The 27,733-nt window shown below is 40.7% G+C and overlaps 3 protein-coding genes across 4 annotated transcripts in view; all 3 read right to left on the bottom strand.

Annotated features, from left to right (window-relative positions):
• Positions 1-7,059: 7,059 nt before the first annotated feature.
• Positions 7,060-12,519, bottom strand: mrpl28 (mitochondrial ribosomal protein L28). Of its 2 annotated transcripts, none has more exons than XM_082503146.1 (6): positions 12,300-12,519; positions 11,613-11,918; positions 10,191-10,343; positions 9,975-10,109; positions 9,789-9,875; positions 7,060-7,490 (listed from the first exon to the last, which is right to left on the bottom strand). In XM_082503146.1, the coding sequence occupies exons 2-6, from the start codon at positions 11,895-11,897 to the stop codon at positions 7,395-7,397; spliced, it is 756 nt and encodes a 251-aa protein (XP_082359272.1). In that variant the 5' UTR covers positions 11,898-11,918; positions 12,300-12,519; the 3' UTR covers positions 7,060-7,394. The 2 variants fall into 2 exon arrangements, with proteins under 2 accessions (XP_082359272.1, XP_082359271.1); XM_082503145.1 differs by having other exon boundaries at positions 12,363-12,515.
• Positions 12,520-14,312: 1,793 nt separating this feature from the next.
• Positions 14,313-20,295, bottom strand: LOC309687320 (uncharacterized protein). The gene is made up of 6 exons (XM_082502184.1): positions 20,146-20,295; positions 18,126-18,737; positions 16,974-17,255; positions 16,587-16,864; positions 15,223-15,410; positions 14,313-14,886 (listed from the first exon to the last, which is right to left on the bottom strand). The coding sequence occupies exons 2-6, from the start codon at positions 18,733-18,735 to the stop codon at positions 14,583-14,585; spliced, it is 1,662 nt and encodes a 553-aa protein (XP_082358310.1). The 5' UTR covers positions 18,736-18,737; positions 20,146-20,295; the 3' UTR covers positions 14,313-14,582.
• A 2,914-nt stretch (positions 20,296-23,209) lies between these two features.
• Positions 23,210-27,733, bottom strand: part of ppp1r37 (protein phosphatase 1, regulatory subunit 37) — a 48,763-nt gene continuing 44,239 nt past the window's right edge. Inside the window, exon 13 of the mRNA XM_082504163.1 lies at positions 23,210-27,524. The gene's annotated coding sequence lies outside the window, so the exon portion shown is untranslated. The remainder of the gene's footprint in view (positions 27,525-27,733) is intronic.

The raw sequence follows: 27,733 nt of genomic DNA, 5'->3' as shown, positions 1-27,733 counted from the left end.
CATGATAGAGTACTATGAGTCGGCCACACATCTCAACATCTCCTTCAACAAGCACATTGGCACACGAGGATGGCAGGCCGCAGCTCACATGATGCGAAAGGTGAGAGATCATCCTCCCATACACCAACAACTACAGTGTGCAAAGGTCATGGTGTTGAGCAGAGTTGAACTCTTAACCCTTGAAAGACCAGGAGGGTTGTTTCTGCCCATACAGCTACCCTTCAGGAAAAAGTGGTCATCAGGCTCTTAGTAATGCAAACTGCAATAGTAGGAGCTAACCTGGCACCAAGGCTGGACTGGGACAAAAAATCGGCCCGGGCATTTTGACTAGAGACCGGCCCACCAGGATAAAGATTGAAAATGTGACGTCATTCAGGGGTAAAACCGCAAAGGATTCTGGGAACTTGTGGCAAGAGGTACTAGCGCACGCAGGCTTTCAATTGAACTCAGTTACACAGCGATAAAAAGAAACACAAAAAATGGCAAGAAGCTGTTGTATTATTAACTGCAATGGCCGGTCGCATGACAGCCATGATAAGCCGGTAAAGAGATCGTTTTTTTGTTTTTTTTTATCAGATTACGTTGTTGAAGAGAAATTTTTTAAGCCATGTTTCCGAAGTAAGAGCCGACGGATGGTCTGGATATACCAAATATAACGTCTCAGAACACTCCAGCTCACAGGTTAGTCTGCTCCAAGCATTCCCACAAAGGTCAGAGTTTTGTAGTAGTTAATACGTCATTTTTCATAACATAATTGATGATATAGGTTACAAGCAAGTCTGGCGCTGAACAGAAATTGTCGTGCTATGCTCCTTTATTTATTGTGCATAAATAGTAAATTGTCCTGACACAATATTGCGTTTCGCTTCTGTTATTACCATGGTACATTGACAAAAACATATACTTTTATTCACAGGATAAAACAGTTGTTTTGTATCACTAATTGTCCAGTGCGATTACAGCATACAGTATTATTGTCACTGCTACATTTCTGTAATGCTACCAGAAATTATTTCCACTACTAATTAATTACCGTTGAGCTCAAAGGTTATATTAATAAACTGTTAAAGAATGTGTATTTATGACGACGATTTGTGAGACTGGTAAACTTACCTTTGTTCGTACGATGGTCTTTCGTTCTACACGGTGGTTTCAAGGTCCTGTACCCATCCGTCAACTGTACCTGGGCTTGTTGCAGTGACCTGAAGTTACTAAACTTCATGAGTGTATCTTCATGAGTGTATGCACTCACTCCAAGAACCATATAATTATAAATATGAGCGTGGTGAAAGTTGGGCAGCACGCTAACGTCTTTTGTCTACTCTGTGTGCTCGTAAGGGTCTGACCCTTTCACTCCTTTGATTTTTTCCTCGTATCTTTTCTTTGTCTTTTCGTCGAGTCTGTCTTTGTACGGACCGGCATTGTTTTTCCTTTTGTTTTGTACATTCCTTTTTTGTGCGGCAAAGAAAAAACAAGAAGGTATTGGAACCGGAGAATGAACGTTTTGCGGTGCTGCAAATGCTTGCATTTGATGCGGTACTTGGATTGTTTTGCCACTAATTCCCGGCATGCAATGCGCGAAAATCACGTGATTGCTAAACAAGGGAGCGGGTGCATTCGGCCTCCTCGGCTGTAATTGGTCCAGCCCAGAGTCGATCATGACCAATTGGCCAATCCAACACCTTTCATTATATATACCCTTCCTAAAAAAAAATAAAAAAAATAAAAAATCCATCGGCCCATAAAAACAAAAAATCGCCAGCGGCCCACCGGGCAAATACCCGGTATGCCCGATGGCCAGTCCAGCTATGCCTGGCACAATAACAACTAGTAAACAAATTAATTAAATAAATGAAAACGACTGTCACTAAATAAAAAAAAAAGAAAGTCAGTTAAACATTCATCATTCTAAACTAACACATGATTTAAAAAAGAGAGATTATAAAAGTAAGCACACTAAATGAAGTGCATTGGGACATAGTGTCAAAGCAGTGTGTGAAAAATGAAGGACATTCTTGGTATTTAGTAAAAAAAATTGGGGTAAGTATCAGTTAGGGTCTGCAAAGCGAGGCTTGTTTTGCGGCCACATGACCTGGGAATCTTGCAGTTATTGAGTTGTTTGTCAACTCGTCTTTATGTACCAAGGAGTCAAATGTGAGGCCATCTGTCTGACAGCTGAAGCGTGTCTGATATTGTGTCATGCAACAGGATCTCAAGCACAGCAGCAGGTCTACAACAGAAATGCTGAAAAAGAAAAGAATCAAGGTGAATGTCAACCCTGAATGAAACGCTGTCACTGGTCCTTAAAAGAGCTGTACATGAATAAATCCTTGCAAATCTCAATGAACTGAATAGAACAGAGTGTGCCAGAATTTCTTCAAAATGATGTGAGCAACTCCTTAGCGTGATGCTAAAGAGGCTTTTGCAAGCTATTGAATCATTGTTTCTCTCCTTCTATATTTTTTTTGGGTTTTTTTCTTAAATAAATAATGACATTGTATATGTCATCTTTTTTTATACATCTGAGTATATATATATATATATATATATATATATATTTTTTTTTTTTTTTTTTTTTTTTTTTTTTTAATAGTCCCACTAGGACCAGTTTTCTGTTATGTGCTGATTTAGAAAACCTTAAAATCAAGAGGATGTGCTTTTGTTTTGCACATGAAAAAAAACAAGTAGTAAAACAATAGTTGAACTGTGACAGAAGATGATGGAATGACTGAAAGAAAGAAGATCACTGAGGACAATATACACAAGTGATTGAAAAATGTAAAAAGGCTTTGTTTTTAGTGAGAAAGTTCTTCAGGCTGAAGCTCAAACTGTTGCTTACTTGTGTTGTGTTAGTCATTGCTTTGTGTCTAGGGGGAAAAGACCAAGATTCTGTATTGTTTCTTATCTCTGACCTTTCATCGTCAGTGCTGCTGCAAACACATTTTTCTGCTCTTGCTCTTGACGAAGGCGGTCGCACTTTTCTCCTCTCCTCCTCCTCCTCTCCCTTAGCTTCCCTGCTTAGCCTCTTATGTCCCTGTCTAGTCTCGTGTTTTTTGTATTACTTTTCCCTGGAACATTCTCTCACAGTCTGTTCTCTAAAACCTAAAAGAGGAATTATGGATTGGATCAACTGGTCCCTAAATGCAATTGACACCCCTTTCTCAACGAGAAGTTTGGGCTTGGGTGAGCCTGAGTGCTGAAGATATCTACCTATTCGGAACCATGGTAACAGGGTTCTGGCTGATCGGAGCTGGCTTGGCCCTGACTTATCAGAGAATTAAGAAAGCGGAACCGGCTGTTCAAACCCCCACAAGGCTGCCCGCTGGGATTGGAACGATGGGAGAGGCGTGAGTTTCTCAAAATGGGCTCATTGAAAGCAGCATGGTTAAGACCTTGGAGACGCTTACAGCTGCCGTGAATACTCAGAATAACACCTCTGTACGTATATTGGTTTACATCAAGGAGAGGCCTGCTCAAAATAACACCTTTGAGTGAAAGTTGGATTACATCGTAGAACAGCTCACTGCAGTCGTGAGTTCTCAGAATCGGCTATCTGAGCAAAAGAATGACAACACCACAGAAGTTTGATACCATCATGGGGAAGCTCGTGGTTCTCCAAGGGGAGATTGAGAGACCAGTGTCGGAGTGTTAAAGAACAGCTTTGAAATTCTCATGAGTTGTTGCAAAAGAAAAATTACCATGGCACAACACAGAAGTGCTACCTCGTCAGGCCAGGACTCTGCAGTCTATTTACACCTACAGGCCAGTGGACACTCTCTCAATGATGAGGATGTACACATCCTGGACAGGGAAGAACGCTGGTTTGAACGCGGAGTCAAGGAGGCCATTTACATAAAAAGCGAAAGACCATCTCTGAATCGAGGAGGGGGCCTAAGGGTACATCTTTTGCCATCTTACAATGCTGTGATTGCAGCCATTCCCCAACTCTCTGTGAATGGTACTCATGGCCATTGATCAGTGGTTGTTGATCCATAGTCATGAGAATCTGCATAATTAAGATTAAGGAACTGACCTCCCAGCCCATTGTTCCTTCAGTGTGCTGGTTTCAGTCATTATGCAAATGTACTTTTTATAAGATCGGGGAAACCTGCAGTCAGCTGAGGCTGAAGAAGTCACTTGGATGAGTGACGAAACGTTTCTCCTACTGAAAACGCTACAACCAGATGAACAGAATCAACTTTTGGAGTTAGTAACATAAATACAAATTACAGCATGTTTTTTTTCTCCATTTGTGGGAGCATTACCTTAATTTGTGTTATGCTTATATAATAACAACAGTCTTGAATTTTGAAATCAACACACAAACTGATTTTTTTTGTCAGCTGGAAGAGTTGGGATTAAATCATTTTCAGTGCCTCAATTATGCTTTGCTTTTTATTAATAACAACAACAACAACAACAATCTTTATTTATAGAGCACATTAAAAGCCAGGGGCATGCCAAAGTGCTTTACATGAAACAATAAAACAATAAAATGATTTACACTAAAACATCAGAATCATATAGGTGTGGGATTATGTTCACAGGTAAAAACCACTAATAGGAACAGTCAATAGCACACAGCTGTAGCAAAGAGAACTGTACCATCATACACAGTGATAGAGGACATAGGCAACGCAACAATAAAATAATAAAATAATTAAGACTATAACGTCAGAGTCATATAAGTGTGAGATTATGTTCACAGGTAAAAAAAACCACTAATAAGAATAAACTATAGCACAGAGCTATAGCAGAGTAAAGCTGTAAAGCTGAACCATCAAACACAGTGATGGAAAACATTGACAGCACAGAACAACGCAAAACAACCAGACACATTAGAACATTAGAACAACACACTAGAAGCAAGGCGAGAATTTAACTGGTAGAAAAAGCAAGTTCAAACAGATATGTTTTAAGCCGTGATTTAAAAGATTGAATAGAATCAGACGCCCGGATGCCAATCGGGAGACTGTTCCACAGCTCAGGTGCAGCTAGAGCGAACGCTCGATCACCTCTAGACTTCAAGCGAGATCTGGGCTGAACCAACAATGACTGTGAGGAAGATCTTAAGGCCCTCGTAGGAAGATATGAATTTAAGAGTTCCTTAAGATAACTTGGCCCTGTGTTATTAGTAATTTTAAAAGTAAACAACAGAATTTTAAATTGAATACGAAATTTCACAGGCAACCAGTGCAGATCAGCAAGGACGGGAGTGATGTGAGCAAACTTCCTAGTTTTAGTTAGAATGCGTGCAGCGGCATTCTGGACTGTCTGTAATCTATGTAAAAGGGTAGAGTGGAGACCATAATAAAGTGAATTACAGTAATCTAGTCGTGACGTAACAAAGGCATGGATAAGCTTTTCCAAGTCATTGTGCGGGATGTAATGTTTGGCCCTGGAAATAAGGCGAAGTTGGTAGAAACTAGATCTGACGACAGCAGATACTTGTTTGTCAAGTTTAAATGAGCTGTCAAGTAGCACACCCAGATTCCTAACAGTGTCAGGGAAGGAACTAGTGAGAAAACCAAAAGCATCATGAAGTTTGGCACGAAGAGCGTCACTGCCAAAGATCATAATTTCAGTTTTCTTATCGTTAAGGATAAGAAAATTTGCCAGAAGCCATTGCTTGACCTCACACATGCACTCTCGAAAGTTACTCACGGACATAGCTAGATCATCATTCAGCTCAAAATAGATCTGGATGTCATCGGCATAATAGTGAAAGGCAATGTGGTATTTCTCCAAAATGACACTTAAAGGAAGCATATACAGTGAGAACAGGGTAGGGCCTAGCACAGATCCCTGGGGAACACCACAGCAAACAGGTACAGCGGAGGAGGAGGAGGTAGCCAAGTGAACCGAAGAGAGCCGATCGGAGAGGTAAGATTTAAACCAATCCAAGGCAGTGCCCTTGATGCCTACAGTGTGCTCTAGTCTCGCCAATAGTATGTTATGGTCAACCATGTCAAATGCCGATGAAAGATCCAATAGCACTAGGACAGAGGGGCGTCCATTGTCAGCCATTAGTAAAAGGTCGTTAAAAACTCGAAGCAGTGCTGATTCAGTGCTATGGTGTTGTTTAAAGGCCGATTGATATTTATCATTAATGTTATTCTCATCCAGGTAGGTCTGAAGTTGAAGCAGAACTACCTTCTCAAGAATTTTAGCCACAAAGGGAAGTTTGGAAATCGGCCTATAATTGGCATAATCATGCCAATTAAGTGCTATAAAGTTATATAGTGTAGCATTAAGTGGACACAGCCCTGAAAATAAAGACATGAGACTATGCTTGCCTGGGAAAATATAGATAAGAGGGAACCATTTTCTGTGGAGTTACTGGAATGCTGTTGTTTAGACTATAATGAGAGATCTTCTGTAATAAAACTGTCAGGGGTTCGTCACCATTTTGAGATCCGCGGCAACGTGTCTTGCAGGACGCATCTCCCTTCTAGAAGTATTGTAAAAGAGAAATAAAGTGTTAAATGGTCTACTGAGCAGTGTTTTGTCTTCCATCGGATGCTTCTGAGGAATCAAAAGAACTCAGTAAAGTGATGATATTAACTCATTCACTGCCATTGACGTCTATAGCCGTCAATTGCAGTGAATGAGTCAATGGGTTTAACTCATTCACTGCCAATGGCTGGCAGTGAATGAGTTAACAAACGGGGAAAAAAATCGGTAAATTTCTCGATATCTTTGCATGCACGGTAATATTAATTAGCAGATAATTTTTTCACTCTGGGTTTTGCTACCAGTCTATGTGCTTCACTGCTGTAACACCTCTGCTGCGACACTGGTGGATATTGTTCTTTCGATAATATTCCGACTTACTCAAGACCCACTGTCACAGCCATGTCGATATCAGCACAGGTGGATGTATTTCAGTGTGGACAATGTACAGTGACATCTGTGGATAAGTAACACCTTAACACCATGTTAACTGAAGGAAAAGGTACATATAAACATATATTATATGGTTTGATAATTGTGTTTTCAAATTGAAGTTATTTAAAAAAGAAACTCATTAAATATTCTTTACAAAACAAACAAACAGAATCAAGTTTTAAGAGAAAAGGAATCTTTTATTTTCTATACATGTGCCTCATGTCAGAGCTGCTCAGGGAATATTTACACCATTGGAGGTTTTTCCCTTAATTCCTGAACTTCCTTATGCAAGGCTGTTAAATGCAAAGAGGAATAATCCATAAGTGAAATAGGATAAATAAGTATTAAACCAACATGGCTTAGTTTCTTCTGTCACTTTCACCTTTGCGCTCTTCTCGGTTGCATTCAGAAACAAGGATGTGGGGATTCAAACTCTCCACCAGATCCAGAGAAGCTTCACAGTTCAACCTAATAATTTTTTCCAGTTACACAAATGGTTCAAGATATCACTTCTTCTCTATGACGTGTGGCTCCAACAGTTTCTTCATGTGCAGCTCCTCCACCAGCTTATCCACACAGACCTTAAACAGAGGTTCAGGTTCCTGAAGGACAAGAATATAAAGACAACTAAACATGTTGGTCTCATGTGTAGGCCTTTCTTTTAATTTATTACTGCAACATAGATGAATAACTTAAAAATGTCAAAAAATGCTTCAAATGTAGCTTAAGAGAGATTTATCAAAAGATGTATCTCATGACCTTTAAATGTTGCAGCTCATTTTAATATAAAACAAAGAATAACATTGTCAGCTTTCATCTCACATGGTCCTGGAAGCAACACTGTGGTTTTAATAGGAAAAACTAAGGGTTCAAATCCATCAGTAAAGAGGCCTGTGGATAAATAGGAAACAGTCTTCCTCCTGCAGGGTTTCCCTTTTCTCACAACCTTTTTCTGTAAAAGGTTCCCCCCCTTCGCTTCCCCCCCTTCCTGACACCATGACACCCCCCTCCTCCAATCCCTCTCTCAGCAGCAAGACATCTCCCCCCCTCCCAAACATCTCCCAGTGTCACAGTGGATCAGGTCAGGAGGCAACTGAGGAAGCTTCGCCCCAGAAAGGCAGCAGGCCCAGACAAGGTGTGTCCTAGGATGCTAAAGGCGTGTGCTGCTGAACTTGGGGAGCCGCTACAACGAGTCTTCAACCTCAGTCTGCGACTGGGGAGAGTGCCCGCCCTATGGAAGACATCCTGCATCGTCCCGGTCCCCAAAAAGAACCGGCCCAATGAGCTGAATGACTTCCGACCGGTGGCACTGACGTCACATCTTATGAAGACTCTAGAGCGGCTCTTCCTCAACCTCCTCCGACCACAGGTACAACATGCCCAGGACCCACTACAGTTTGCATACAAGGCGGGTGTCGGAGTGGAGGATGCCATCCTGTACCTCCTACACAGAGCCCACTCACACCTGGATGGGGGAAAAGGCACGGTCAGGATCCTGTTTCTTGACTTTTCCAGTGCCTTTAATACCATCCGGCCCTGTATGCTTCAGGAAAAACTGAACAGGATGGAGGTGGACCCCTGCCTGGTGGCTTGGATCTCCGACTACCTCACCGACAGACCACAGTACGTCAGGCTGAAGGACATCACGTCTGACACAGTGGTCAGCAGCACAGGAGCACCACAGGGAACTGTGCTGTCCCCTCTTCTCTTCACCCTGTACACCTCTGACTTCTGCTACAACTCTGAATTATGCCATATTCAGAAGTTTGCAGATGACACGGCCATCATGGGGTGTATCTGGGATGATCAGGAAGAGGAGTACAGAAGTCTGGTGAAGAACTTTGTCGCATGGAGTCACACAAACCACCTGCAACTCAACACCTCAAAGACTAAGGAACTGGTTGTGGACTTCGGGAGGTCCAGAGAAGGTCCACTGCCGGTTCAGATAGAGGGGGAGGAGGTGGAGGTGGTCAACAAGTACAAGTACCTCGGGCTGTGGGTGGACAATAAACTGGACTGGTCATGCAACACAGAGCACCTGTATAAAAAAGCCCAAAGCCGACTGTACTTCCTCAGGAGGCTGAGGTCTTTTAACATCTGCAGGAAGCTCCTGAGGATGTTTTACCAGTCGGTGGTTGCTGGAGTACTTTTCTATGCTGTGGTGTGCTGGGGGAGCAGCACAGCAAAGAAGGACTCATCCAGGCTGGAGAAACTGATCAGGAAGGCTAGCTCTGTGGTCGGCATGAAGCTGGACACTCTGGTGACAGTGGCAGAGAAAAGGACATTAAAGAAACTGATGGACATTATGAACAATGCTGGGCATCCTCTGCACACGGCCATAAACAATCAGAAGAGTCTGTTCAGTGACAGGTTGCTTCTCCCCAAGACAAGAACTAACAGACTTAAAAACTCCTTTGTCCCACACGCCATCAGACTGTTTAACTCCTCTCTGGAGGGGAGAGGGAGGGGAAACAGGAGGACAAAGGAGGGGGGAACAACTAAGCTGTAGTGCCTCTTCACCTCACTGTACAATACCTTGTGCAATACTTTTTGTAAATAGTCAACAGTGCAATAGACTCAATACTTGAAATGTGCAATTCACTTGTATTTTTATTTTTTATTCCTATTTATTCTATTTATCCCCTTTGTATATTTTATTTATATTTGTCTCTGTATTTATATATGTGTGTGTGTGTGTGTGTGTGTATATATATATATATATAACAATTCTGTAACTGTAACTTCGGTCGTTGCTGTGCTTTTTGGAAGTCGAATTTCCCAGAGGAACCCACCTGAGGGATTAATACAGTTCTATCTTATCTTATCTTATCTCTTAATGTCACATACCGACACATAACTCACTCTAGACACACCAACTTAAAATTTAAATGACTCATTACTTTGTGCTCCAGCTGCCGCTGTTTCTCCACAGCCTCCTCCAGACTTAGACCAGCCCACTCTACCACTTCTTCTGGGATCTCAAACTGCTGCTCACAGAGAAAAAAGTGGGAGTATTATTTATTTATTTTTTCCTTTGATGACTTTACTCACCGGGTCCTCGGTTGACTCAGACATATTGGACATACCTTGTATTTCTCGTAAACTTTTTCTCGTTTAATGGGGTCATTAGGGTAAAGCTCTGTGTTTTTGCGTGCTAAACGAAGCAGCATTGCCCTCTTCAGGTCCATCCCCAGTTTGGAGTTGAGGTCCTCCTTTGGTGTCTACAACCAGTCATTAGTTAGAGACACATGGAAAACACAATAAGAAAAAGTTCGTGTTGAACCGGAGTAGTTTTCTCTTACTTTGAGGATATAATAGTCGAAGCCGTAAGCAGCATCGATGAGGTCCAGAGTGCGAGCTGTGACTGGGATGGTGAACATGTGGTCAAGGATCTCGCTGTAAAGTTCTCTCTTGAACACTTGTGGTTTCCAAGTTTTCCTCAGACGAGTGGACATCTAAACAAAGACAGTTTAGACAACTTTTAAACTATTTCAAAACACACACACGAAAAAATACATTTGAGTAAGTAAAACGAGCACTTTTTAAATTTTCTCAAGTTAAATAATAAATATATCACATAATATCACATGAGGTGGTGGTTCACCACAAGTATTCTCATTGGCAATAGTCAAATATATCACTGAAAATAATCAGCTGCTTCTCCAATGAGTCTGTCATTATCAAATGACCTGTAGCTCCACTCTATTAAACTACTACTGCAAGACAGCAGCAGTCAGAGTTCATCCCACAGCTCGTGGAGAAAAACAAACTCCTCACAGACTTGCTCTTAAAGAAGAAATAGTGGTTCTGATCAAGACAAAAGCCTCGTGTGACCTGAAAGAGGAGCTGGCACATAAATCTGTCTCGGTATGATTCAAATAAGGAATTATTATCGTCATTATTATTATCATTATTTGTAAGGAGATGTTTCCTCTTTTGGTTCAGGTGGCGTTCTACTACAGAACTATGGTGAAGAGGCGCCTCACCTATTTTTCACATCATCTCTCACCTGTCAAACAGAGATATATGTGCAGGTGGAGGAGGTGGTTTGTAGGCTCACACGGGCCTGTGAGCGATTTAGTGATTTCCTTTTGAGGCAGAATTTTGAACTTTTTTCAGTTGTTTACACTTTCCCCAACCTTGCTTGGATCTGCTGGTTGTTGTATTTGTGGTGCTCCAAACCCATGTTGCCAACAAGGAAGCTGCAGAGTGTCCTCTATTGGACAAACTACAAAACATCAGCACTCATAATATAGCTGAAGGACATTTCTCCCATCATCTTTACTTTTCTGACTTTCATTTATCAGCTGTTATAAATCCTGATACTGATCATGTAGAATTTTTCTCTCAGATTAATAGATATAAACGCTGAACTTTCACAGCCAATAATACAGCAGGTGATGTTCTTCTTTAGCAATACAGCGCTTTGCCATTTTTACTAAGCAGCAGTAAAGCTTTTCATTTTCACCCAATTCATATTTTCAAGATCACTTTACTTTTGTGAATGGTTCTCTGTAAAGACACAATGGCTTGATGCAAATCAAATGGAGCAAACTCAGGAATACAACTTCTAATGCTGTGTTCTTCAGAAGCTGCCCCCTGCTTTCATACAAGCATTTTATATAATATAATATTCTTATAGGAAATTATCAAAAGAGGAAATCAAAAGAACACAACAGCAGCACGAAAAAGACAAAAAAAACCCTATTCTTCTACAGACTAACTTTGTCATTGTTGGCATATCTGTAGCCCGATATCCAGCCCTCTCCTCCCCACAGGCCGTCCTGGGACTCTGGAGGGTAGTAGATTGGGACTGGGACATCCTGCACCCGTTCCTTCAGCCCCGTGTTGGGGTTGGCTCGGTACTGGACTCCTAGAGGCCTCCAGTGGACAGGTGTGGGTTCCTTCTGTTCAAGTGACTTGAGGTAGTGCTTCGGGAGACGAGCATAGATGCCCTGTTTCATTTTAAGGGCCTCCCACACTTTAGGGGAGTACTTCAGAAGAGGCATTTTTGCTTTTGACAGTCAAATCTGCAACACAGAGGGATGAAAGAACAAAACTTAGTGTTGCTTGTATTGACCAATCAAAAAAAATCAACAGTGTTCCAGTGTTTGCAGGTGTTACAGCTTTAATACATACAGAAAATATTCTGGTGCAGAAATAAAAGAGGAAAAACTTCCTGATTTTTCTGTGACAGGTTGCATTCTTAAAACAATGAAGCGAGAACTGCGATGAAGACTCAGAAAGTATTTTTTTTCAGTTCCCAGAAATGCCTTATGTAATTACAAGCTGAACATTTTTCTGAATCGTTTATTTCTTTTGATAAATAACTACTGGGATACAGAAACAGAATAAGTTTGATGATATTAGCTGATCGTTAACCAATGCAGGCCAACAACACAGGTACACACCGGCTTATTTAATGAAACAAGCCCTCCATAAGTGTCTGTACCAGCACCATTAAAAGGTCTCACCGCGTAATTAGAAAAAGCAACGCCGTCAAACAACAATGGAGATTTTAATCCACGTTTTCTCAACATCAAGCCAGCAAGGGCATCGTGAATCCTCCGCTACTGGCCGCAACTTCCGCGAAGAGCAAACAGCGTCACATATGATTGGCCGAGAGAAGACGTCACTCTGTCGCTTTTTCCGGGCAAACCGGATGTGCACCCACGGGCAGAAAATAAAAATGTACTTTAGACCAGAACAAACGAAAGACGCGTTCTTGTAAAATACTCAACATATATATAAACGTGTTATGTTTGTGTTTCTTTCATCTTTTTGCATCAAAAGCTTCCTTTAAGAATCTAAGCGCTGTGTTTTGTTCATTATTCGGTAGAAGTATTCTTAAAATCCTTCATTACTTATAAGCAGCATTACACTTAATAAATGTACAAGAAATCTGTTTTTTAAACCCTAACGTCAAGGTGTTTTTGTCTTTTAGTCAGTTAATCAGACTTCATTGCACACTTAGCGTGCAGATAAATAGAATGAATTACTGGAGGGAGAAGCTTAAAGAAGAAAAGAAATCCTTAAAGAGAACCTAAATCAGTAGTAGAAGAGATTCAACAAGAGACGATAATCTCTCCATAGCAGGGATTGTAGTTCATTGAACTCTGCAGGAAGTTTACTTAAAAAGAAATAAAAATATATAAACAATCTTTTTTTTTTTTACATATATGTGTTTTAACAGTTGCAGATGTGTCTATCTGTCACAAGACGGAGTGGAGACGGTGTACAGGTAGGGCTTTGTTTGTGAAACCCTTCTGTTTAAAGTGCTCATGGTTTGGAGGACCATTACCATCTCCTGCATTGAAGAGTTCAGATATTATTTTGATACTGATATATAAGAGTCCGTAAACGTGAACTTTTATTTTGGAGAGCAATGACGAAGGTTGACAGGAAGTGGCACAATGCGTTTTTAAGTGTTTATACAACACAAATCATTAATCGCTCAATTAATCATCATTTCAAAACTGATCTTCGCCGTTACGCCCGAAAGGTGGAATTGAACCACTCTGCCGCTAAGCAGCTACAGGTTTGAAGCCTGCACCCCGGACCACCGAGGCTCATCCGGGCACTTACTAACATCCTCTTTACGCGTATAAATACCCCATACCTTTAATACTCATCTGACTCACGGTGCTACATACAGTGACTGTTTTAAGCGTGCTTTAATCAAAGATAGGTCACAAAAACGACCGTCTACTGTAAGACAGATAATCTAATCTTTCTTGTGCGAATAAATCACTGAAGAAAAGACATGTAATCAAGTCTGCGCTGTTATGCAAAGCAGACGTGCTTTGATTGGCTGTCTGAAAATATAAAGGAGGAGACACACGGATTTCTCAAAGGTAAGCTGCATCATCACCGCTACAACAGAATCCAAACAGCCGACCGCTGATTATGGCTGTATTGCCTTTGGGTGTGTTGTGCTGAATAGAAATATTATTATATAGCATTCAAATTATAAATAAAAGACTAAAAATGAGAAATGCATAAAGCCTATTGATCAGATGATGTAAAGCGGTTTTAACAGCTGTAAACGGTTTCTAGAGGCATCTCAGGCACATCTCACACATAGCTGAACTCACCTCCTGCTCTTCTCTTCTTGCTTCATGGGACTTTGACTTAAACACAAGATATTTTTCAAGATCACAAAGATGTTTAGCAGGGATAAGAAGGACTCACATGGTTTACACTTACAGGAAATTTACCCATAAATGTTTGTTATTGTATTTTAGATTAACTCCAACTTTTCCACACAGTATCAAACTCGTGTAATGTTGCAAATATAGCATTTCACGATGAGTTATAGCTGTAGCCAAATTTTAATCGTAGAATGATATTTGGAGTGAACAATCTGGAGCAGTGAATCATTTTTATTACTTCTTACTCCTGTTTTAAAAAAAAAACAGAACATATTAGAATGAAGATTTGTTTTATTGTACAACTTGGAAACACTAACAGAGTTTTCAGGCACAAGTATGGCGACATAGGGGATTACAAAAAAAATCGAAACCATTTTACTACACACTGCATAAAATTTCTTGGAGTAGCACCACAAAACTCGAGACTGATATTGAGCTTATTCGGGTCATTTTATTTCCTCACATTTCACCATCTTCCCCTCTCCGTCATGAAATGAATGTGATGATTAATTTCTTTCCTCCGTGGTTATTCTTTGGTTATTGTCAGAGAAAAGTGTTCTCAATGATCAAAGTCTGAGGCTCTTCCTTTGTTTCTCCACTCGGTGGCGCCAGGAGGCTCTGGATCGCCTCCTCTGGAGGAGAACAGCACATACTCCTGGCACAGGCCTTTCCGCAGGAAAGACTGCACGCCAGGGGAGGTGGTGGTGAGGGGTCCTCTCTGTGGATAACAGGAGAAGCTCCGTCCTCGCTGCCTAACGAGGTGGAATCAAACTCTGGTTGAACAGTGCAGCAGCTCACACCTGCACTTCGCAGCACTTTAGTGACTCCAGACATCATTTCAGCACACCTGCATACATGTGAAATGAACCTGCATCAATAAAATGTCGCATTTTGAATTTAGACAGATCATATTTATGATAGCCACTCAGCAGTGACAGTTAAAGTGAGACTGGTGGTCACATTTTGACCACCATGTTATTATTCTTTGACTCTATTAGAGTAACCTTGCATTATGCAAAGTTAGAAAAGGATCCTTATTTAACATAGAATGGAAATAGAATGCTAGAATAAAAACGTTTAGTTAGATATGTGCACAACAGCTCCTCTTTAAGTACATTCCCAACTAAATACTCAGTGCTGACTGTCAGAACACCACCGAAGAACAGAAACCTATTCGTCTCACCTGTGTGCTGGAAATCCCGTGTAGCAGTGCAGATGAACAGAGGCCACAATGAGGGATTCAGTTAACTGCCAGACGTGGAGGTCGTGCACAGCCTGCACTCCAGGCAAGCATGCAATCCTCCGCCCAAGATCAGTAACGCAAATATGTGGTGGTGTGGCCTGTTGTAGCAGCAGCCCATACCTGTACAACTACAGAGGGAAGCAAGAGTGAAAACAGAGGCCTGTACTACGAAACACACTTTGGAAGTGCCAGAAAGTGATTGGCAGCATTTGAAGTGTTGTCAGAGAATATGGAAAAGGGAAATAGCTGCAAACCTATAATATTATTATATATATCATATATAACCTTATTGTAAATCCTGTGGACTGCCCTCTATCAAAATATATATACATACATGTATATATATTCATATGTCAAATGGACAAACATCTTGAGAAAGTTGAGGGTAAACAGGAATATTTATGTGCCATGGATATGGCACATAAAGAAAATGGATACAAATGTCAATAATAGACATTCAGTCAGACTTTTGCACAGAGAACCAGGATGGTCTAAAGTTTGTTTTTGTTTATTTGTGTTTGTTTTTTCACAAAAAAAGCACCTAAAGTGGAGTTTTTTCTGATGAAAAGCAGTAAAGAAAAATCAGTAAAAATGAAAATCAATAAAGACTCTTAGATACAAATGTAGTTTTTTTCCCCTGTTGGCTGCAACCAATTTTATTGTTCTATAAACCAGAATATCTGACTCTCAAACAGAGCAACTATTTGCGTCTGCTGACCTTATATCGAATTTATTAAGCCTACATTTGAATTATGTTTTTATATCTATTCCTGACTTGCTTGCAGACATTTAAACCACCAATTTAATGTGAAAAACTGTATTTTACACATTAATTTATTCAAATACTTGATTTTAATCCACCAGAATCTCTTGTCCATAACTGCATTATTTCCTTCCTGACTTCAAATTGGCTAAAACTTACTAATGCACTAAGTCTATACCTGTCTTACTTACCAAAGTGCTTAAAGCACAAGCATATTCTAACTGTACTTTTAATAATAAACTACTGTACACTGCTTTTCCTCTCACACACTCTCATAGTGTGGATTTACAGTTGTGTTGTTTTCAGTCCGCATTACGTGTTTAACCTCTTCATAGTTTTCCTGCAATATAATTTTATTTGTAAAATCAGTTGCTCTGCTGCCAGTTAACTAAGTAGATTATAGAAAGATACTCTGCTTGAGATGAACTCATTCTGTCATGCATCTATTCTGGATGCAGACTAGAGGCCTGTCTCCAGACCTTTCAAATGATTACAACTTTAAGTGTGTAGTTTAGCATGACATAAACACACAGAGCGTGACCTGCGGTGCAGAGGTGGCAATCAGCGTAATGACAGCCAGCAGAGAGAGGCCAGGATCCAGGTAAACTAGGAGGCAGCAGGCACCAGAGCTGTCGATGACCTCCGGGAGGATCAGTAGCATCACCAGACTGTTGATCAGGCCCAGAAGAGACGTAAAAACTCCCTGAGTGACAAAGATCAATGACAGGAGTCTGATGGGCCAGCGGTTGGTTGGAACCGGATTCTCAGTATGAGGTAATGACTTGCAGACGTCAGAGGTTTTAGACGCATTTTGACTCTCTGAAATAAGAGAAAAGAGCAAAACACATGCTTTGAAACTGTTGTTTGGGCTAAAACACAGGAACCTGAACAGAAAAAAAGTGGACAGTCTACAGAGCTGAAGTGTTACCATGATGTCCCGTGCAGGTGTTGTGTTCAGGATTCTCTGTGAAATCACTCTGACCCTTACAAGCCTTCGAATCTTCAGCACTGCTTGCTACTTTAAATCCAGGCGGGTGAACTTCTGGCTGTTGTTGCTGACTTTGGGCGTCAGTGTCAGGGATGCTGGAGGTTACCGGATTGCAGAGGACGAGCGCCTTGCTGTGGAGCATATCGTGCATAGCAGACTCAACTTTTGATACACTCGTGTCTTCGAATTCCTCTTGGCCCATGGATTGCTCCTCAGCCAAGACTGTGGGAGTGGAACACAGGAATGAAAAGCAAACATGGACACCATTTGATCTTCCTTACAGCTGAATATACACTGCATAGCTACATTAGAGTACATAGCTAATAATCCATTCCCAACGTCTACATGCACTTGGCCTAATCTAGCCATTAAAAAAAAGCTTTCTACTCTTCTATAAATTGATAATTATTTTTGAAAATCAACTATTGTGGCAGCCTTACCAAGATGTTACAAATACAACTAATTCTAGCAACCAAGGGTGCACCAATATATCTCTTTATCTGCTGAAGTAAAGTGAAATGTGTTGTAATCTACTGTGTCATTTGTAAGCAGCCACATTTAGTGTGAATGGGAACTTAGCCATGTCCAACCCCTTATTTCTTCATCATTTTAAGCCAATACATGCTGGCTGTAGCTTTATGTTTATTATACCGTCTAATCATTTCATTCCTCTTGTGTGATTCTCATTCTAGAAGTCTACTGAAGTATCTTTGCATGATTCACAGATCAAAATAATCTTTATTCCTCTTATATTGAAACTTGGCAGCAGCTCAGTTCATCTTCTGCATGAAACAAGCTGTTTTAGCTCTTTAATGCTTTAATACCTTTAAATCAGCAGCAAGTGGGCAGGGCGTCTGTGCTTGCAGCAGAGTACAGATATTAATATGTATGTGAGTGTAAAATATATAAGAAAAGAATATAAGAAAAAACAAGAGTGACTAAAAAAACAGATCTCAGGTCTGCGGTTTGAAGCTGTAAATCTGCAGGATTGGATCAATGCTTACCATCCCTGATGGTACAATGAGCCGAAGAGTTGTGTGCAGGTAAATAAATTAGCCCTTTACCTTCTTTCATTATTTTTTTGTGTGTTACCTTTTTGGTTAACTAGTAGGTGAGATCCAGTCTCTTCCTCGCCCACCCCGGTCTTCTTATGTCGCAGAAGATCACAGCTCAGCCCGAACACAAGCATCTTATAGAGCGTGCTGACTACTCCAACCACCACAAGCAGCTGGGGTTGATGCACTGGGTGTGGCTTCAGGAAAAAGTGGATAATTTCCATGGAGTATGAAATACATAAGGAGACCAGTAGGAGGGTAGAAATGAAAACCCTCACAACCTGAACCCTGCTGTTGTGGTAAGACAGACCGCAGTTTAGAGCTGCAGGGGAAATCTTTGGGGAGAAGGGCTGATGAGGGTTGACCACTGATGGTGTCTCATGGTTAGGCTGAGCAGTGACTGTCTGGCTACCAGCTGGAGGTTCAATGGAGGAAGCATGTGGAGAAGTAGAGGGCTCCAAAGCGGAGAGCGATGTTTTAATTGTGCTTGCAGTCTGAGGAAGAGGAAGAGCCAGGTGCATGAGGATGAAGAGCGTGTGGAAACCATCCACCAGGGTGATGAGAGACTTACACAGCTGACTGATGGCGATCTCGCACATCAGCAGCAGAATGGTCACTCCCAGCATGGACCAGTGTAACACCCGCATTCCTGCAATTAAGAGTACAGAAACATTCAAAACACTCAGAATCTGAGACCCCACTGTTTGCACTGAGGTCTAACATGAAGGGCGACAGTCACATAACACATGAACAGGTGACTATAACCACATGTTCTGGCATAATAATAAATAATAAGTGATGACCATTTATAGCTCAATTTAAGTGGAGATGTTTGTTGAAAAAACAGCATGTTAGCACTAACACCTGATACCAGCTACCAAGCACGGTGGTGGGAGTGTAAGGATTTGGATTTGTTTTGCAGCCACAGGGCCTGTGCACCTTGCAGCCATGCAACATGAACTCTTCTGTATGCAAAAATATCTTACAGTCAAATCTGAGGCCATCTGTCCGACAGCTAAAGCTCGGCTGAAATGGGATCATGCAACGGGACAGTGATCCTAAGCTAAGCAGGAGATCTACAACAGAATGCCAAAAGAGCCAAGGTGTTGTAATGGCCAGGTCAAAGTCAGAACCTCATCTGACTGAAAGGCTGTGGTAAGACTTTCAAGGGAGCCCACAAATCTCAGCGAACTGAAGCAAATAATGTGAGAGGATAAAGTCACAGGGATGAGATGTATGTACTTTCTCACAGGCCTAGATAGAGTCTTTTGAAAAACTTCTTTCTTAACAACATGTATGCAAACCATTTATGCATCCAATGGTTGAATGTGTTATTATTTTAAAGTCAAGAAAAAAAGGAGTGAGAGAGTGAAATTCATAAAAAAAATAATAACTTCAATAACTATTGAAATCCATCCATTCACTGATTTTCTCAACTGCTGATCCAGTTGAGGGCCATGGGAGAGCTGGAGCATATTTTTCAGCTATCATAGAGCAACAGGCAGGTTACACCCTGGAGAGTTCATCATCCACCGCAGGAGCTACAAACGGGTCAAATGTTTCACAAAAATGAACATTTCAGAGTTAAGAGCTGAATTCTATCCCTGAAGTCAGATTAAGTTTTGTCCTTGCCTGAAGAAACAAACTCAAAGAGCTACACTTTGTGTTGTGATGTTGCAAAAGCATCTGTTACACTCAAGGTCAGGATGTCAGCTGCATGAGCCCATACAATTCACACAATTCACCACATGCCTCTGTGCCGTCTGGTGCACTCATGACTTCTCAGCATACGCGCACTGATGATTGAATAAGTAGAACTCTTATACATGAAATGAAGCATTGCACCTTTTGAGGGCTTTTTGTTTGGTACTTTAAAAGTCATTTAAAGCCTTTTATTACTCTCGCGATTAAAATCTTGAGCTAAAGACGACTTTTTTTTTTTATAATTGCAGCAGTCTTGGTTTCAGAGAAACAACTTTTCAAACAAGAACATGTTTCAATCATGAAACCTACGACCAACTTTCCACAGCATGTCATATATTCTTAAGTTCATTTACCCCAGAAAAGTGGATGTCCCTCAGCCGGCACTAAAAGGTAAGTTGGACTCCTGGATGTGATCCGTGCAGCTGAAGCTGAAAAGTGTCATTCATGGTGCTCACCATCTCTCACTCTCTCTGTCCCACCACACTCCTCCTCTGCTGTAATCACAGTCATGTGAGCAGGGGAGGGTGTGGGTGGGATCATCCCTCGTTGGTGGGAGAAAATACGTTGAAAATACGTTCACACGGCCCACCCACTCTTCAGATACCCTCCAAGCAGATCAAGTGAAGCTTATTTGCACTAATTAAACCCTGATTGTGTTGTCAGGATTATATAATGCCATCATGAGGTGAGACCTTCTCAGCTCTGCCTTAAACTATTTAGGATACTGGCATCCAGTCAATATTATAGCTCCATTACCAATGGACTTGCTGCCTTCAGCTGGCCTGTCTAATTATAGTGGGAATCAGGGTATAACACTCTATTATAATTTGGAATAAACTAAATACTAAACACTCTCTAAGCCCCCTACTGGTAATAAAATGTTCATTCAGATATTCATTCAAGTATTTGCAGTATATGTACTGATTATTTCATCGTCTATTTCTTGAAATATTTATCAAAGGAGGCAGAAATATCATATTTACTGGGATTCGCATATTCTTATATTTATTCTATATATTCATACATACGATCTACAGCACATTTGTGGGGAGAAACGTTCATGCTTCGATGTCAAATCTAAGCTCATGTGAGGCTGTATGTTTGCCAGCTCAGTTTGTGTCAATGGGCCAAAATTTGATGAGTGAATTCCTAATGCTTTGTTCCACAGGCAGAAGGGTCAACAAAAAGTCAATGTTCAGATCACACATAAGAGTTTTCTCCATAAGAAGGCGAGTACTTTAGTGTATTTGCAGTAATTTAAGTTTAATCAAGAATCGTTTTAAAATCTTTCCTTTTTAAAAAAAAAAATTCCTTAGCCCCTGTGAGCTCGGTGGATGTGCTGCACCCTCTCTGTCCCCCTCTCATGATCCTACTATGACGCTGCAGTCCCATCGGCCCCTGCTCCTTAGTGTCAGCGTGAGGGGGGTTGTTTCAGTCCACTGGACTGTGGATCAACAGGCCAGATAGGGGCTGACACCACAGATAAATCCCTACTGTTTCACCAGCATGCCAGCACATTCCTGAGGCACAGCTAAACCCAAGGAAAGACCCAGCGAGGAAGCATTTGATCACTTGTCGCTGTCCCGAAACAGAAAGAGGGAGCCATAAAGTTTGAAATATGGCCTGTTATACCAATTTCCCCCACCTCTGTTTTTTTTTTATTCTGGGACTGTGAATCAGTGAATCAAAGCTTAAAATCTTTACACTGACCCTGCAGCCCCTCTAGAGGTTTTATCTCTTCCAGCAATCTAAAAATAAAACTCTGACACATATTTGTATATAATTGCTTAAACATCAAAGAGTCATCAAGCAACCCCAAAGGACATGCCGTTCTTTAAAACACCTGTGCCTGTCTGGGTCTAAATGATTAATTATTCATTTCTGGTTGAGTTCATGTTAGTGGTGGGGAAACATGGTTAGGTTGTATTTTTTCTTCTTCACAGAGGGTTGGCATCCTACTTAAGAAAGGATAAGGCACCCTTGTTAACTATCTCACATTAACAGTTAATCGAGATCACATTAGTCATTTTAAATATGCTCAATAGCATTTCTGCACTCTGTGACTTTCTTTTGGCCCTCCTTCTCGGGCCTGTTGCCTGAGAAAATCCAAGGCTGTCCCATAAGTCTTTTGATTTTTCGAGATAGTTGTACATAACTAAATGTGATGGCTAAAAAGACAACAACAAAAAAAGCCACCTTTAGCCTATGTGCAGCAATTACATGCTCACTAAATAAAATAGTCTGGATGGCAACTAAAATGCTTCAGTTGGGAATGTTAAAGGAAATGTTTTAGTATTAGATCCAGTTCAGCTAGTTTTTGGTTTAGCTTTAGCTCAAAGCTCACAACAAACTCCATAGATGCCAGCTAAAACAATAAGCTTGTTCAAACATACAGATTCAAGAATTAATACATTTCAGTGGTGAACTTGGTATAATTATCAGATCAAACTGCATCTTATTTATTGATGAAAAATAAATATTTAGGTATCATTGGTATCATAGCCAGTACAATATGTTGTTTTTAGAGGTGTTTAGGTGATATCTGAGAGTTCATTGGATATAATACAAATACTGTGCTAGTATAAACATATATCCATGAAAACTACATCCAGCTTTTTCTGAGGTGGTCTTGACCAAAGAAATTCCTCTCATCTGCCAACTTAGACTAAATAAACAAATCAAATCCTGGATGGATGCCAACAGGAGGAAACCAAAAACGGAGATGCACTCTTGAAATCACACTTCATTTTAATATTGATTAAGAGAACACTGAAAGAAAGGGGAAGCTCACTGATCTGGCCCACTTAATATTAAAGTGAGCCATATGAGGCCCTCGATGTAAAAAGAATTTGACAACAAGACTAAGCACAGTAAGAATCCAAATAACACAGATGAGCTCTGTGTGATAGACAAATTTTGATCAAAGAATTACATAAAGAATTTTAACATCACGACCCTACGATATATAGCTGACACTCAGAAAATTATTCATGCTTTTATTTCCTCTTAGTTCGATTTCGGTAAAGGCCTTGTATGTCAGAAAAAAAGTCATAGCTTCCAAGTGAGCAGCTGCTGTCTCAAGAATTTAGCTCTGTTTAATCCAGCGTCCCTGTGTGCACATGAAAAGCAATTTCCTTTGAATCGTTCTTCACTAGAAGAAAATCTGTGTCCAGTTAATATTTATTAAACCACATACCTGGTCCTGCTCCTTGCTGTGGGCAGTTATCAGCTTTTTCTACTTGAGGAAATTAAACGTCAGTGGAGAGATTCAAGAAAACTTCACACTGATGAACTTTTCAGCCATCTGCCCCGAGGTCCACAATCACATGCCTCGTACCAGCGTGGAGATAAACAAGCCTCAGGTGCTTTTCGAGCCATATGATAAGTCACAAAAGAAGAAAACGCAGGAGGCCAACAGAACATTAGGAATGTTTTATTTCAACGAGAATTTCCCCACGGATGCAACAAAACCAAAACTCTGTGCAGCAACAGTGTCACACAGTTTGTGTCCCGAGATGTAAGAGTCCAGACTGAGAAGAAAATCCTCCAAATCTACACCGAACGTGATTACACTACACTGACTGCAGGGCAGGTTTGGGTGGGTGATTACAGGCACTGATGACAGGAAGGACGTTTTGTGGCATCACAGATAACTGTTGCAATCGGTGAACACAGAAGAAAACTGAAGATTGAATGAATGTAGGCCTGTGGTTCCAAACTTGAGGGCTAACATTAAAATATATTTCTTTTCTTCTTAAATAATCAAGTAGTTTGGTGTCTGGCCTCTGGAAAATGACATAATTAAAAATGAATTAATAATAACAAACCAGCTGAGTGGTCAGAGCATCGCCCCTTACAGCAGTTGAAGTAAAGGAAAGATCACAGTTTCTGTTTACAACTGTAAAAGTTTACAAACATGAAAAACAAAAAAATAGTGATTCAAAATGCAAAGATGAGCCATTTCTGGTACTTTCTTCAGCATTTCAGGATTCATAATGTAACTTTGAAAACAAAAAACAAAGAAACTCTGTGACATTTACTTGAAACTTGCACCACTTTGGGGCCTCTTCTCAATTTTCTCTCATTCTTATATAATTGGGCGGGGTGGATTTGTGTGGTCAAGAATTTGTATAGTAAAACATACAGAGCAGAGCTCCCATCGTTCTCCACACCTTCACTCCAGGACAGCCTACTACACCCTAGAGGGATGAGTCGGTTCACACTGGGGAATAGTTTCAGGAGAGGGAAGTGTTTCTCCTGGAATCTCTGTGGTGTTCTAATAATAACGCCATGACTTCTTTTTGTTTTATACTTAATTTCAAAGGCATGAAATAGAAATGACCATAGGACAGGAGGGAGAGAGAAACAAGGATCTTAAGGAACAAAAGAAGGTAGCTAAAACATGCTTTTCTCCTTTTTCTGAAGCCAACTTTAAATTTAAAGGCTGTGAAACCCTGGTGCAGAGAAATGGGACACTTGTTTATTTTCCATCAGCCTGCTATGAAATTTGACTGACGATAAATCCAAACGAGTCCCCTGGTGCCAGTTGGTAAATGCTAGGAAACAGCCTCATTATTCACAAAATGAAACATGCAAATATTTAGCAAAGAATAAAAATAAATGAATAAATGTTGAACAGGTGGACAGAGTATAAAGATTTTCACACTTATTGATGTCTTCATGGAGTTTTTGTAATGCTACTTTTAGCAACTTCCTTATTGACAATCGGTCACCACAGCAGGCAGCACGTTTGATTTGATAGATTTATTTATGTAGGTGCCAGGTGCACTTCTTGACATCACCACAGAGGGATTTGTATCTCCTCCTCAGGATCCTTCTCCATTGTGAAGCGAATGAATAAACCACTGCAGTATTGAGCCACCAGAAATACAACGATAAAGTCAGCTTTCAAAAAACACCTTAATTTCAAATCTTTTCTTACGATTGAGATAATATGTGAAGACCTGAAACTAACAGTATACTCTCATTACATCAGCCAAACATGTCCTATAAAGAGTAAAATGCATGGATGTGTCAGTGCGTTTGGTCACACAGTATTTTAGTCCTGGTCAAGTTCTTAACATGGGGATCTTTGCTCAATAAGTTGCTATGGTCTACTGTAAAATTGTCTTATCTGAAAACAAATAAATTAAGCATCCAAAGCAAAAAGCAGAGGACTGTCTTAAGATCTTTCATTTTTGGAGCGTCTTCAGGTTGGGTATCACTGGTCTAAAGTGACTCAAATGTAGAGATGTCTCATGTATAAGTCCGATTTCTGTTAGTTGGAGCAAAAGGTGTGTGTGTGTGTGTGTGTGTGTGTGTGTGTGTGTGTGTGTGTGTGTGTTTGTTGGTGGTTGTTAATCAGAATTTGAGAACAGCCTGACAAGCTTGAAAAGTGTGCATGCAACTTGAAACTATGTGTAAAAAACAAAAACAAAAACCACATTAATGACACAGCATCCGACGTTCAAGTAACATCGTTATCAGTGACAGGCTTTGGTTTAACGTGCCTGCGAGGAGCCGCTCAGCAGTGCAGAAAACAAGCCAAAAAGAACAAAAGAGCAACAGCACATTTCTTTCCTTTCAGAGGAGCCGTAATCATGTCAGTGCTGCTTGCTGCACTTCTTAACACCATTTTAAATTGCCGTTACTGCAACATATTGAGCCTGGTCTGTTATTACATTATTTGTAACCCAAAACTTCATCCAAATCATTCTTGCTGTCATTCATGCATTCGTGTGCAGCTCCAAGTGGAGTATTTTCCATTGAAACATACATTCAGTCATATTATTAGTTATTACATGCATTTATTTGAGGAACAAATTTTGCCATACATAACTTTGTGATTACCAGCACAGTTTAATTAAGTTAACAAATTGTTCTTTAAAAAAAAGAAAAATCTAAAATTAAAGCATTACAAACAGTGGGAGCAAACTATCGTTTGGGTGTAGAAGAGCAGGAAGGTTGAATGCTGCTCCGTCGGCAGGAAAAGAAATCCAACCTGCCGGTATCTGCTTCAGGGAGGAATTATCAAAGTAGAGATACCGTCTAACTGCCCTGCTCTGAAAAACTATGGTCAGGAGTTGGATTTTTACAGACATCAGCACGTGATTCTGCTCAGACTGTGATCTCCTTTGGGCCTGTGGGGAAACAGCCATCACTGCCCCCTTGTGGCCACAGATTCACACAGCAGCGCAGCTTTAAAATATGTTGCCTCTTATGCCCACCGCTTCTTTGTTTTGCTGTTACCGTTTCTAATCATTCAATCTTATTTACCCTTCCTCTCATTTTTATTAGAGCCCCTCCCCCCTCAAAAAACAAAAGAAAAACTAAATATTTCCCCTAGTGTGATATGATATATACATCAAAAACTTTAAAGCAAACCCCTAATCAGAAGAAAGGAAAGGAAAATGGGGGGGGGGGTGGGGGTCAAATAAATCAGAGGGCTCATAAAATAAATATAAAGTAATTGATTTCTCAAAACAGCCAAACAAAAAACCTGGACACCTGCCCCCTTAGGAAAAAAATCAAAACAACACTGAATCTGAAGTGGTGAGACTGAAGGCAACATGATGAGGAGCGAGAACATAGGGGAGAGATGGCACGAAGTGCCAGTGGAAGACTGAGGGACCGGAGGAAAAGAGCGGGGAGATGACGACTGAGACCAGGCTGTTTTTCCTTACACTTTCACACAACAAAGATCAATCGAATAAAGCAATCACTGAGCTGCAGAGAATCAAAGGAAAAACTGATTTTTGCCCCATATCGCCCAGAAATAAATCAACCAAAATCAGACGTATACATTTCTGATATTCACTAAAGTTTTCTTTTCTTTTCAGCGGGGAACAAATCACCGACTCGGTGAACTCTAAAAAGCATTTTTATTGTAGCAGAAGCGAGCGGGAGACGGTTGCAGCTCCTCCGCGTCAGATCTGAAAGGTCTGAGCGGTGGTGGGAACGCCGATTCCTGAGGGGCCAAAGTGAGTACAGGAGGAGAAAACAAACAGGAGAGGTCACTTTGGCAGAAGTCCCTTAGAGTTTAAAGGAGGGAGTGGGAGACACGCACACAGAAAATGTTGACACTTAAACAGACACGTTAACAACTTCAGCTTCTGTGGATATAAAAGCCTTAAAGAGCGACCTACTCCAACCTCAAGTGTTTAAGCCAGCAGGTCTGATGGGCAGGGTCTACCACTGTTCTTTTGTCTTCTGTCACTTCACATCATCTGTTATTGTCTTTGTGTATGTATGTTACAAAAAATCCTTTTAATTACTATTTTTTTTTTTTTTAATCATTGTGGAGACCTACAGAAGAGCGCAAGGAGCTGTGAGGAAGGTCCGTCTTTGGTTAGTGTTTCATCCTCTCTCTTTTGTCCCCACACTTCTCTTCATGTAAAGATTGCGGCTGACAAAATGTAGTGACAACAGGTTGAACTTTATTTCTCTCCCCCTCATTTCGCATATTCAATGTGCATGTGTGTTTCAGTGGTTGGGTGTAGTGTGGATGTGGAGGGTCTCCTTATGTCACAACTGAGCTCCACAGGCAAATCTTGCCCTTCAAGTCTTTTCCATTATTTGTTTGTATCTTCCTGTACAGAGCTGCGAGTTTAACACTGGGTCTTCTGTCCTTTATGAGAATGCTGTGTTGGAGGTTATGACAAAAACTTGAAGGGCAACCAGTCACGTAGCAAAGCCAGACAACTTATGCTGTTTTCACCTGTCCCGACAGTCCCTGTGGAAGCAGGAGAGAGGAGATAAACGTTTTAGAAACTGAACTTTGATCCGAACCACGTTTAAATATTTCATTAACCACACCATGAAGCTGTATTCATGTACACACCAGAAAATGGTCCATTTCACAATCATTTGCACTACAGAATATACTCTTTGTGGTTCAGTGGAGGAAATGTGAGCAAGATATACTTGTATATAAATCCACTT

The sequence above is a fragment of the Aulonocara stuartgranti genome (assembly GCF_965226115.1).
Source record: "Aulonocara stuartgranti genome assembly, chromosome: 14".
In the NCBI taxonomy this organism is placed as follows: domain Eukaryota; kingdom Metazoa; phylum Chordata; class Actinopteri; order Cichliformes; family Cichlidae; genus Aulonocara; species Aulonocara stuartgranti.
The sequence above is the reverse complement of the archived record's forward strand: the minus strand, read 5'-3'. Positions and strand labels throughout refer to the sequence as shown.